The 11,297-nt window shown below is 54.7% G+C and overlaps 1 protein-coding gene across 3 annotated transcripts; it reads left to right on the top strand.

Moving 5' to 3' along the window:
- Positions 1–535: 535 nt before the first annotated feature.
- Mylk2 (myosin light chain kinase 2) lies at positions 536–10,866 on the top strand. 3 transcript variants are annotated; one of them, XM_021194752.2, is made up of 13 exons: positions 536–661; positions 860–889; positions 1,103–1,550; positions 2,356–2,654; positions 4,026–4,131; positions 4,577–4,670; positions 6,370–6,479; positions 6,562–6,703; positions 8,342–8,412; positions 8,524–8,652; positions 9,189–9,341; positions 9,449–9,581; positions 10,786–10,866. In XM_021194752.2, exons 1-13 carry the CDS (start codon positions 610–612, stop codon positions 10,864–10,866), a joined length of 1,848 nt encoding a protein of 615 aa, XP_021050411.1. In that variant the 5' UTR covers positions 536–609. The 3 variants fall into 3 exon arrangements, with proteins under 3 accessions (XP_021050411.1, XP_021050412.1, XP_029392747.1); XM_021194753.2 differs by lacking the exon at positions 860–889 and having other exon boundaries at positions 536–663; positions 1,123–1,550; XM_029536887.1 differs by lacking the exon at positions 860–889.
- Positions 10,867–11,297: the final 431 nt, after the last annotated feature.

Genomic DNA, 11,297 nt, shown 5'->3' on the forward strand with positions numbered 1-11,297 from the left:
GGTCACGGCAGCTCTCCCCAAGCTCCTAGGAACCCAGAGAGGTGTGGCATAGAGGTGGGCCGAGCCATTTCCGGGCCTGGGCATAGCCTTGCCCTTCAGCCCTGCCCAAAGGCCCCTCTTCTTGTAGCCCCTTCCCGTATCCTGTCCACAGCCTGCTCCCCAGGGCCCAAGTGCCCCCTCCCTTTTTCTTCCTAATGGTTCCAACGCCATTCTACCCCATGTCAGGCCGTGGGAAGAATGCCGTGTCCTCTGAACGGGGGCCAAGAGTGACAGGTGGTGGCAACCCGCTTACTGCTTGGCCCCTGGTGTCAAAGATCCTCCTCTTAGTCTCCGCCTCCACTGCCCACGCCCCTGCCTCCGCCTCTGCCCACCGGGCCCAATCCTTTACAACCACCCCAGGATTGCGCCTGAGTAGCTGCAGCAGACTGCCGGCCACCAGGTTGCCCCTCTCTATCCAGGGACATCTCTCCTCTCAGTTGACTGGCCTTGGCCTTCTCTCTCCACAGCTGGAAAAGAAGGGGCAATCTGACAACCTGATACACTTCACTCCTCTTTCTGCAGCTAGAAAGACTTGAGTTAGACAAGCAGACGCACACGCCTACCTACCTCATGGCTACAGAGAACGGAGCAGTTGAGCTGGGAAGCCAGAGCCTGTCAACAGGTGCCAAGCCGGGGCAGGAGATGGGAGGGAGGAGCTTCAGAAGGGATGTTTTTGAAGCCAGGGTTGGGCAGGCTTCTCACTGGGAAGTCTGTGCCCAAGGTTCTCTGCTTGGTGCGTGAGGGATTTGGGAATGGGGATCATCTGTGGGTGGAGTTGGGCTGGGTCCAGCGCCTGCATGAAGCCTCTGCTGGAGGGGAGATGGGACACCTCCATCAGTGGCTGTTGGGGGTTCACTTCAGAACTAGTATGTAAGCAAGGACTGTCAGGAGGCCAGCAGAACCCACCCGGAGCGGGAGAAACTGGTGCGGAGCCCCCAAGCTCCTGACAAGTTTGTCACCAAATGGCTCCAGAGACTTGGAGGGACCCAGAGCAGGTCTCTGCCCCACTTGGCAGGGGGGAAGAAAGGAGGGGATGCTGATGGATGTCCCCCCTCCTTTGCAGATGGACCCCCAGCTTCCGAGAAAGAACCCAGCGCCCCAGTCACAGAGAAAGACCCGAGTCCCCCTAACACGAAGAAAGACCCGGGCGCGCCGGATCCAAAAAAAATTCCAGATCCACCTTCCCTGAAGAAAGATCCCGCCGAAGCCCCTGGCCCAGAGAAAAAGGGTGATCCGGCCCCAGCTTCAGCCAGCAGCCAGGGCCCTTCAGGAGAGGGAGATGGAGGTGGGGGACCTGCTGAAGGCAGTGAGGGGCCTCCTGCAGCCTTGCCCCAGCCCACTGCTACAGCCGAGGCCAGCATCCAGAAGTTGGACACCGCGCAAGCGCCCTCGGGCAACCAGGGATCTGGAGAGGCCAAGGCAGGCAAGAAGGCAGCGGAATGCCGCGAAGCAGGAAGAAGGGGTTCACCTGCCTTTCTCCACAGCCCGAGCTGCCCGGCTCTCATCTCCTGGTGAATGGCCCTGCTTGGGGAGGGAGAGACCTCGTGGCTCCTTTTTTCCAGACTCTGCCTGAGTACTGGATATTACCAGATCTCGTGCTGGGGAGGGTAGTTCTGGCTCAGGTACCCCCTCTACTACCCAGTCCCAGAAGAAATATTACCTTCATTCAGAGAACAGAATGTCAGACAGGGAATGTCACCAAAGACTGGCCAGGCCACAGGCTTTTTTTTTTTTTCCTCACTAGGCTTCTGGATGTTTGTTTCCCAAGTGGTGAGCTGGAGTGTAGCCTCCTTAATTTATTACAAAAAAAGACGACTAACAATTCATCCATAAGCCGATGCAACCAGTTATGCACAACTGGACACTCATGGTCTGCAGACGCAACAGTGACACTTCTCACACCAGTCATAGTGACACATTACAGTCAATGTGACATATTACACATTCCATAGCAACATATTTTTTTTTTCTGAGACAGGGTTTCTCTGTGTAGCCCTGGCTGTCCTGGAACTCATTCTGTAGACCCGGCTGGCCTCGAACTCAGAAATCCACCTGCCTCTGCCTCCCAAGTGCTAGGATTAAAGGCGTGAGCCACTGCTGACCAGGGCAACATATTTTTATTTTTATTTTTATTTTTTAATGAATCGGGAGCCTTATAGCTTCCTGTTGACCCATATGATTAGCCACATCATAGCAGCCAGGTCTGTCAGAGGTACTTCCCTGTTGAGAGTTGGCCCTCGATGTGGACAAAATAGAAGTCAAATTTGGTCTGGAAGCCTCGAACCTGCCTGAGGTGTCTCTCTTCTTACTTTCTAGCTCTGAGAAGACACCAGCTGCAAAGCCCCTAAGCGAGACAACAGAACTCGTCTTTACAGGGGTGTCTGTGACCCCTGACCCCCAAGATCCTGGTCCAGCCAAAGCAGAAGGAGGGACGAACTCCCTGCCAGAGAAGAAGAAGGAAGAGGCAGAGAAAGCCCCAGGCCAGGCCGGGCAGGCTAAGGCGCAAGGGGACACCCCCCAGAGGATCGGGTTCCAGGCTGTTCCCTCAGAGAGAGCGGAGGTGGGGCAGGCCCTCTGTCTCCCTGCCAGGGAGGAAGACTGTTTCCAAATCCTGGGTAGGTAGGGGCAGACTGAGACTAGAGTGTCCTGGGGAAGGGGGGGGAGGGATGGAGTAGTCAGAGTCCTTCCTTTTGCATGGTACCCTGATGCACACATCCCCTAGGCTCCCTGATGAAAATGTCACAGGACACCAGGTAGCATTTCTTTCTGATAGACATGGGAAAGGGAAACAAAATGTCCAAAGACAGTGAAGACCTTCTGACTCAAAAAACCCACTTTTGCTTTTCTTCTATTTTGGTTAACATGGGATTAAAAAGAAAATCACACAGATGAATGTAACAACGCAAACTCTCTGCAAAGTGGACTCGGGCTCTGAGGAAAGGTTCTAATGTCAGTTGCTTTGAAAAGAATTGGTGGAGGGCAGGGTGTCAGGGAGCCATAGTGGGTTCATGAGCTGCACAGGTGCTTGTTCGAGGGACCGGTGGCCAGGGAAGTTGGGGCGGGACTCCATAGGTACTGAGCGAAAGCCCTGGGGCGGTGGGAGAGCAGCCTTGAGCGGCAGGAGGAGGGGATTCCAGCAGGGGTGCAGTTGGGCTGGGGGTAGGGTGACACAGGGTCAGGAGAGCCCAGAGTGTCCTGACACCCACCCCCTCCTCCAGGCTGAGGTGCCCTGGGAGACCGGCCAGTCTGCCTGGCTCGCGGCAGAGTGCCACTCAGACAGGGTGGGAGGACCTGGCGGCTGGGCTGTGGCTAGGGGCCCTGCCTCCTGCCCCCACGGCTCCAGAGACCTCCGCCCCGCCCAGAGATCACATCCTTGGCATGACAGGGCCTGAACCACCTCCAAGGGCCGTCTGATTTATCACCAGAGTGGCTTCCCTGCTGCCTCTATTTTTAAAGGTTTCCATTCCGATGAGTCAGCCCGCTGGCCTTCGGAGCCCGCTGTCTTCATAATGCCCATTAGGTGGCGGTGTTTCACCACCGAACTGCTGTGTCCCTGGGCGCCCCACCGTGGTGTGTAATCAGGTGTCTCCACCCACACTGTCATTCAGACACAGCAGTCTCCGTGTCTGGGATTCCACTTTACAGCTGCTGTATGGACCCCTTTGGCTGTTTTTTAATGAAAACAGCCCCCCCTCCTCCCTATAGCTTGTACCTAAGCCCAGTCAGCTAGTTGTCTTACCATTCTGCAGAGAACCTGCATTCCCAGTGTTGGAGACAGATGCCCAAAGCCATTTTGGGTGTACATGGCAGAACTAGAATTGGATGGGTCTGATAGTCCTGTTCTGACCAGATGTTCTCCCAGGCATCACTTGGTAAACTCAATTTTTCTTGGAGGGCAGGGCAGATCAGGCAGGAGGCACTGATGTTAAAGACATTTCCCAGAAAAGTCTTCACCCCTGACTAACAGCTCAACTCTCTCTCCTTAGATGATTGTCCGCCACCCCCAGCCCCCTTCCCACACAGGATCGTGGAGCTGCGGACTGGAAATGCCAACAGTGAATTCAGCATGAACTCAAAGGAGGCATTGGGAGGGTGAGACAGCAAACCAAGCTCGGAACCATATATGGGGGACCATCCATTCCCCCCCCCCTGCCCTGCCCCACCGTGGCCCAGACACACCCCCTAGGACATGGGCCACATGCTTGCACTTGCTTCTGTGTACTCACACATGTTATCCATCGGGTCTCCCAAAGTGCAGCGACTATGGTCACTTTCTGGATGAGTCTTTGGCCATTCATAGCCTGTTCCTCTCCCCCCCCCCCCGCCCCCGGACCACATGCTGTCCAGCCATCATCTTGGTAGAGCAAGCAGCCTTTGCTTCAGGAGGGAGTAGGGGCTGGTGGGGTGAGTGTTCCCATCTTTCAGAGGAGCAGCCAGAGTCACCATCAGGCCTGCGTCAGGAGGAGCAGGGAGCCCAGGTTTTTGCTGACCCTTGGGTCTCGGAAGGACACTCACTTCCAACCTCTTACCATTCTAGTGGCAAATTTGGAGCTGTGTGCACCTGCACCGAGAGAGCCACAGGCCTCAAGCTGGCAGCCAAGGTCATCAAGAAACAGACACCCAAGGACAAGGTAGTGGGTGATATGTTCTCAGAGTGGGCATCTCTTATCTCCAGCTATACACAGTGCTAGGCTAGGACCCTGGCGTAAAAAGCTTGTGCCGCAGAGAGAGAAGGATGGACAAATGCCTGTCACAGGAGCTTGGTGTCCCTACCTGTAAACCACACATCCCATTTTCCCAGGAGCTCTCCCTTCGGGGCCCTCTATGCAGCTCAGAAACACGGAGGAGCATGGCTGCTGGCTCCGAGCACAGCTGGGAGGGGTAGGCTTTCTGTGCGGCTCTATCCCACTCCTGGGTGTGGATCGTCTACTTATTCATTTGATTGACTAATTGAGAAAGGGCTCGGGTATCCCAGAGCGATCTTGAACTCACTTTGAAGGAGAGGGTGACCCTGAACTCCAGATTCTCCTGCTTCTGCTTCCTGAGTGTTGGGGCTGCGGGTGTTTGCCACTATATCCAGTGGTCCTGGGAATTGAACCCAGGAACTCCTGCATGCTAGGCAAGGATTCTACCAACTGAGCTACACAGCCAGCCACAGATCTGTACTTTTGACTGCTCTTCCCTGGCCTCTGCCCCAAGATCTGGTTCAGCACGACCACTCAGTGTCCTGTGATAGCTCGCACAGCCATAAGCCGTGTGAGTTAACTGGAGGCAGCTGTTGGTTAATTGATCACTGAGCAGTTTTTTTTTTTTTTCTTTGCCTTCCACCGTACCAGATGCCAGAGGAATGTCACAGGACTGAAAGAGTCCCCAACCCCATGGGATCAGCACATCAGAGTTTAGGGACAGATAGATGACTAAAGGCTGAAGCAAAACGAAGAGCATGACACCAGGTGTTGAGAGGTGACAGGAAAAAAGAGAAGCAGGACACTGGCGGGGAGTTAGGTTGGAGAGACCATGTTAGATTCGAGCCTCTCTGGGGAAGGAGTAGGCAAAGCGTGGGCTGGATGAAGGAGTGGGATGAAGGGCAAAGAGATGCGGCTGGATAGTCTTGCTTTGATGCCTAGAGTTTAGCAGCTGCCCTGGGACGTGGGCACGAGGAGAGACCTGATGAGCATCATGTGCCAATTCGTGGTGTAAATATTCCTACCATAGCTTCTCTCAGCCCACCAATGAGATCTGCACACTTTCTGAAAGTTACAAGTGACATTTGTTTAGCTTAGAAAGAGGGGGTAACTGGCGGCTGGGTTTCTAATCTAGCTTAGGGTGGAACTGTGACAAAGGCTTTAATGGTGGACTGTCAGTGGGCACAGAGATGGGTGAAGGCTCGTGTCTTTTTTTTTTTTTTTTCCTGGTGGCTGTAGGAGAGTCAATCATGGAGAAGGGTGGTACCAAGGATTTACTTAGCATATGATAAATTTGGGACTTTCTTAGATTCCCCAAAGGGAAATAGCAAAGATGGCTGCTCTGTATTTGAGGATCAATCCCATTTCATGAATGGGGGTTGAACAGGATCTTATAGCGTGATCTAGGCGGGTCTTGAACTCTTGACACTTCTGCCTCTGCCTCCTGGACTCAGAGATTATGAGCGTGTGCTACCACATCTGGCTTTGGGAACTGATCCCACCTGTCTAGGACACAGTTATAGCTTTGCTTCGGGTGCTCAGGGTGAGGTTATAGGGAGAGAACAATGGAGGCAAGGATTCAGGTGCGGGAGGCTGGAGGGGGTGTTGGTGCCCAGTGGGTCCTCTTGATTTCCCCGTTCCTCAGGAAATGGTGTTGCTGGAGATCGAGGTCATGAACCAGCTGAACCACCGCAACCTGATCCAGCTGTACTCAGCCATTGAGACCTCTCACGAGATCATCCTGTTCATGGAGTAGTGAGTGTCCGCTGTGGGAGTCGGGGCTGGGTGACAGGGCTAGCAGCCCAGAGTCGGTCTGTAGAGGGGTCTGTGCACACAGCATCGAGGGCGGCGAGCTCTTTGAGAGGATCGTGGACGAGGACTACCATCTGACGGAGGTGGATACCATGGTGTTCGTCAGGCAGATCTGCGATGGGATCCTCTTCATGCACAAGATGAGGGTCCTACACCTGGACCTCAAGGTAGTGGGCTGAGGCCTCCTGGAGCTGCTGCTGTCACAGGCTCAGCTCTCTCTAGGTTCCCTCATTCCTCCCTCTCAGCCTACTCAGTGTATCCCCACAGAGCTCACAGAGAAGCCTCACACCAGTGCACGGGAGGCACTAGTGATGAGCTCTACAAGGGGACTTTCTCATCCTGAGCTGACAGAGTTCCTTGCCCACAGCTGGCTGAGGACAGCCCATAGATTTTACACAGCATACTCACTTCCATCAGTACTGGTGGCTGCCGGGAGCTTAGAAACCTACCTAGGACATAGAATGGGAAGAGGGAAGCACGAGTCGCCAAATGTCTCCTGTCCCCGTGGCAGATGTTAGAGTATTGAGCTGGAATTTTAATAAGCTCCATCAGCACAGGGTGAATACCTGCGTTCCTTCATTCATTTAACACACAGTTGCCGAGTCCCTGCTGTGTGAAAGTGCACGCCTAGTGTGGGACTAGGGTGGACATGTTCCCTGTCAATTCTACAATGTCCAAATAAATTAAATCCATTAAAAAAAAAAAAAAAAAAGCCGGGCGTGGTGGCGCATGCCTTTAATCCCAGCACTCGGGAGGCAGAGGCAGGCGGATTTCTGATTTCTGAGTTCGAGGCCAGCCTGGTCTACAAAGTGAGTTCCAGGCCAGCCAGGGCTACACAGAGAAACCCTGTCTCGAAAAACCAAAGTAAATACATAAATAAATAAAATTATAAAGGCTGTGAAAGGCACAAGAGAGTATCCAGGACATGCAGAGGGAGAAGACTGGAAAACAGACCCTGGTCTGGTGGCGTGAGGGCAGCAGATGAGGCTTCCGACAGCTTCTGGCTTTGCTCAGTGACGTGTTCTGAGAAGGCATGACAGTCCCCCAGTGGCTCCTGCACTGCTATGAGGACAAACACAGGAGGAGACGGTTTCAGGGGGACCTCAGGAGACTGAGGAGGGCTCGTGGGAATGAGAGGGGTGGACTTTGCAGAATAGGAGTGACTGGCTGAAGGTGCCCAGGGAGCCCGCTAGGGAAAAGTCGGAGGTGATTCCTGAGTTTTAGGGACAGACAGGGGTCCCTCTAGGAATGGGGCTGCCTGGAAAGCTCTATGGGGGAACATCAGAGGTCCCTTGTGAAGGCTGTGGGACGCCTAATTAAAATGCAAGGTTCTGAGAGAAAGGACTCTGCCTCCAAGCCTGTGGCTGTCAAAACAGGGTTTGTGTGTGGGAGGCAGGCATGGCCCAGCTGAGAGCGTCAGAAACCGTGCTGTCTAGTGGTCTCCATGTTACCCACTCAGGCCCTGGCTCTCCAGCTCCTGATAGCAGCCCTGCCTATCGCCAGCCAGGGCGCACTGCCTACCTGCAGACCTCAGTTTCTCCACCCTCTGCGGGACTGAGAGGAGAGAGATCCCACCTGTGACTACTGGGTAGCCTTGAGCTTTGAGACAAGTTCCTCACGGGGCCTCTCAGCCTCCTTAGGCTGAGAGCACACAGGCGTGACAGGTCTCTGAGTCCTACCTTGGGATCTGCTAGTACAAATTACTCCCGAGTGTGGGACCCCAGCAAGGGAGCAGGGTGGAGCTGGGGAGGGAAGAAGGGGTGAGCTGGGTCAGAGGCCAACCCGGGCCACCCCTGTCCCCTCAGCCTGAGAACATCCTGTGTGTGAACACCACTGGGCATTTGGTGAAGATAATCGACTTTGGCCTGGCAAGGAGGTACCAGCTGGGTGTGTAGGGGGGCGGGACCTAGAAGTGGGATGGAGAAGGGGTGGGAGGGCGCCCCCCCGCCGTGGCCGCTGGGGACCTGAGCTCTCAACCTCACTCCAGGTATAACCCCAACGAGAAGCTGAAGGTGAATTTTGGGACCCCGGAGTTCCTGTCACCGGAGGTGGTGAACTACGACCAGATCTCTGACAAGACAGACATGTGGAGCCTTGGGGTGATCACCTACATGCTGTGAGCCCTGGGGAAGGGCGCAGGGATGGGGAGGAGAGGACACGACTGGCCTGGAGGTCCTACCTTCCCGGTCCTTCAGTCTGGGTGCATTTCTTTGGTGGATGCTAGGGAGAACCAGAAAGAGGGATTTTGTACCCATTTTCTGTATGAAAAACAACAACAACAACAACAAAAAACCCAAGGTCCCCTAAAAGCACAACATCCCACCCTGGGGCAGATCCCCATGCCCTGGGTGGGGACAGAGTGACAGTGGATAGCTCTTATGTGTGTGCTCACCTTGTGTTTCACACTTACCGTTCGTTCCTCATCTTCACTGCAACCCTGGGAAGCTGGGGTGATTATGCCCATTTTACAGACGAGAAGAGTGAGGCTCAGAGAGGGGAAGTGACTTGCCCAAAGTCACCCAGCCAGATTCAAACCCAGGTCTGTCCCACTCTGGAAGCCCCGGGTCTTTCCACCACGTGCTGCCTCCTAGGCTCCGGCCCATCCCCAGCAGCTGCTAGCTTACTCTCTTGCCCCACTCTCCTTCCCTCTAGACTGAGTGGCCTCTCTCCCTTCCTGGGAGACAATGACACAGAGACCCTAAACAATGTCCTGTCTGCCAACTGGTACTTTGACGAGGAGACCTTTGAAGCTGTGTCAGATGAGGCCAAAGACTTCGTCTCCAATCTTATCACGAAGGATCAGAGGTGAGACTTGCCCAGGCTGGGGACCCTGTATGTTCTAGGACAGAGTGCGTGCCGGGGCCAAGTGGGCCTGGCATGGGCCTGCCCTCACCACACCACCCTCTGCACAGTGCCAGAATGAGTGCTGAGCAGTGCCTCGCCCACCCCTGGCTCAACAACCTAGCAGAAAAAGCCAAACGCTGCAACCGTCGCCTCAAGTCCCAGATCCTGCTTAAGAAATACCTCATGAAGAGGCGTTGGAAGGTAGGGGAGCTAGGACAGAAGGAGGGGGACCCTGAGAGGCCCTGGGGAGAAGGAAAGCCCCGTTGCCAGCCCCAGCCCTACCAGCTATGCCTTGGCAGTCTCCGTTGACAGGGCCTGGCCATGTCTGGGAGACATGGGCTTTTCTCTGGGTCCTGGTCTAGCTCCTATTCTGAGCTGGAGTTGTTCACCCATCCTGCTCGGGAGAGCATCTCTGACCCCATCGAGACTCTCCTCCCTCATTTCCCAAATACTTCATGAACAGCTCTTGCCTCTGGATGCTCCTCTGCTACGGTAGAGACAGGAGGCAGGCGTCTGGGTCTTGTGGACTTAGCTCTCAGTGAAAGTAGAGAGTTCTTATGGGGATGGGCAGAGTGCCAGGGGAGGGGTTACACCTTCCAACGGGGTGTCAAGGGGCCCAGTGAGGATGAACAGGTGAATCAAGACCTCAAGGAGAGGGGGTAGGGAGAGAGAGAGTGTGAGGCCTCGTGGCAGAACCTGGATGGTGAATGAGCCACAGGCCGCATGGCTGGAATAGAGTGAGAGAGAGGCCCAAGCAGAGCAGGAGACAGGCTATAGAGCAGTGGCTCTCGGCCTTCCTGGTGCTGCAACCCTTTAATATAGTTCCTCGTGTTGTGGTGACCCCCCCCACCTTAAAATGACTTTTGTCGTGACTACTATGAATCATAATGCAAATATCTAATATCCAGATTGATCTTAGGCGACCCCTGTGAAAGGATTGTGCGACCCCCAAAGGGGTCCCAACCCACAGGTTGAGAATCACTGCTGTAGAGGGAGGGACTCATGAATTGGGATGAGGGGCTTCGTTTGCTTGGACCAAACAGTGCCAAGGCACTTTTTATAGTTGGGTAGGTACTGTTTCTCCTGGCCTCTGACCCTCCTTTAAGAATGGAGAGATCTTTAAAAAGTCTTCTACATTTTTTATTTTTACATTTATTTATCTATTGTATGCACACAGAAGGTACAGAGGACACACTCGTGCCATGGCCTGGAGGCCAGAGGACAACATAAGAATCAAGTCCGTGGCTCTACCATGTGGCTCCCAGGGATTGAACTCTGGCTTAGCTATAAGCACCTTTGACTGCTAAGCCCTCTCTCGGACCAGAAGGGGGGACTCTGAAGGGCGCTCGCCCATCTCCCAGGTTCTCCCCAGAGTACTGACCAGGATTCCTCTCTTGTCCCCCAGAAAAACTTCATTGCTGTCAGCGCAGCCAATCGCTTCAAGAAGATCAGTAGCTCGGGGGCACTGATGGCTCTGGGGGTCTGAACCCCAGGAGCAGCTAAGCCTGGATGCAGCTGCACGGTGGTCAAGGCTGAAACCACACAGCTCAGAAGGCCAGAGACAGCCGGCCGGCCAGATCTCTAGAACAGGCTGGTCAGGACAAAGCTGCACCAGGCCCGGAGGCTTGGGGCTCTGCAGGTCCTTAGGCGATACCGCTTCCCCTATGTGAACATGGAGTGTGGCCTGGAATCCATTTCGCTACCGCCTCCTCAGCGGGGCTGTGGCCTGTCAGCCCCACCCAGACTCCAAGGACGGCCAGACCATTCCCTAGTCTCTCCCTAGCTTCCCCCTTTGAACGGCTGCCCTGGAGCCTCTTCTCTGCCCCACCTTGGGCATCCTTGCCTGGAGCGGGAAGGTGGGGGTCCAGCAGGTGGGCTGCTATGGTGGTGGGTGGAGAGTTTCCAGCGGGGTCAGAA

This window comes from Mus pahari, chromosome 3, assembly GCF_900095145.1.
Source record: "Mus pahari chromosome 3, PAHARI_EIJ_v1.1, whole genome shotgun sequence".
In the NCBI taxonomy this organism is placed as follows: Eukaryota; Metazoa; Chordata; class Mammalia; order Rodentia; family Muridae; genus Mus; species Mus pahari.

Coding starts and splice junctions, on each gene's coding strand:
- Mylk2 (XM_021194752.2), top strand. CDS start 610: ATGGCTACAGAGAACGGAGCAGTTGAGCTGGGAAGCCAGAGCCTGTCA. Junction 1,551..2,355: donor TGCCCGGCTCTCATCTCCTG/GTGAATGGCCCT, acceptor CTTACTTTCTAG/CTCTGAGAAGACACCAGCTG. Junction 4,132..4,576: donor TCAAAGGAGGCATTGGGAGG/GTGAGACAGCAA, acceptor TTACCATTCTAG/TGGCAAATTTGGAGCTGTGT.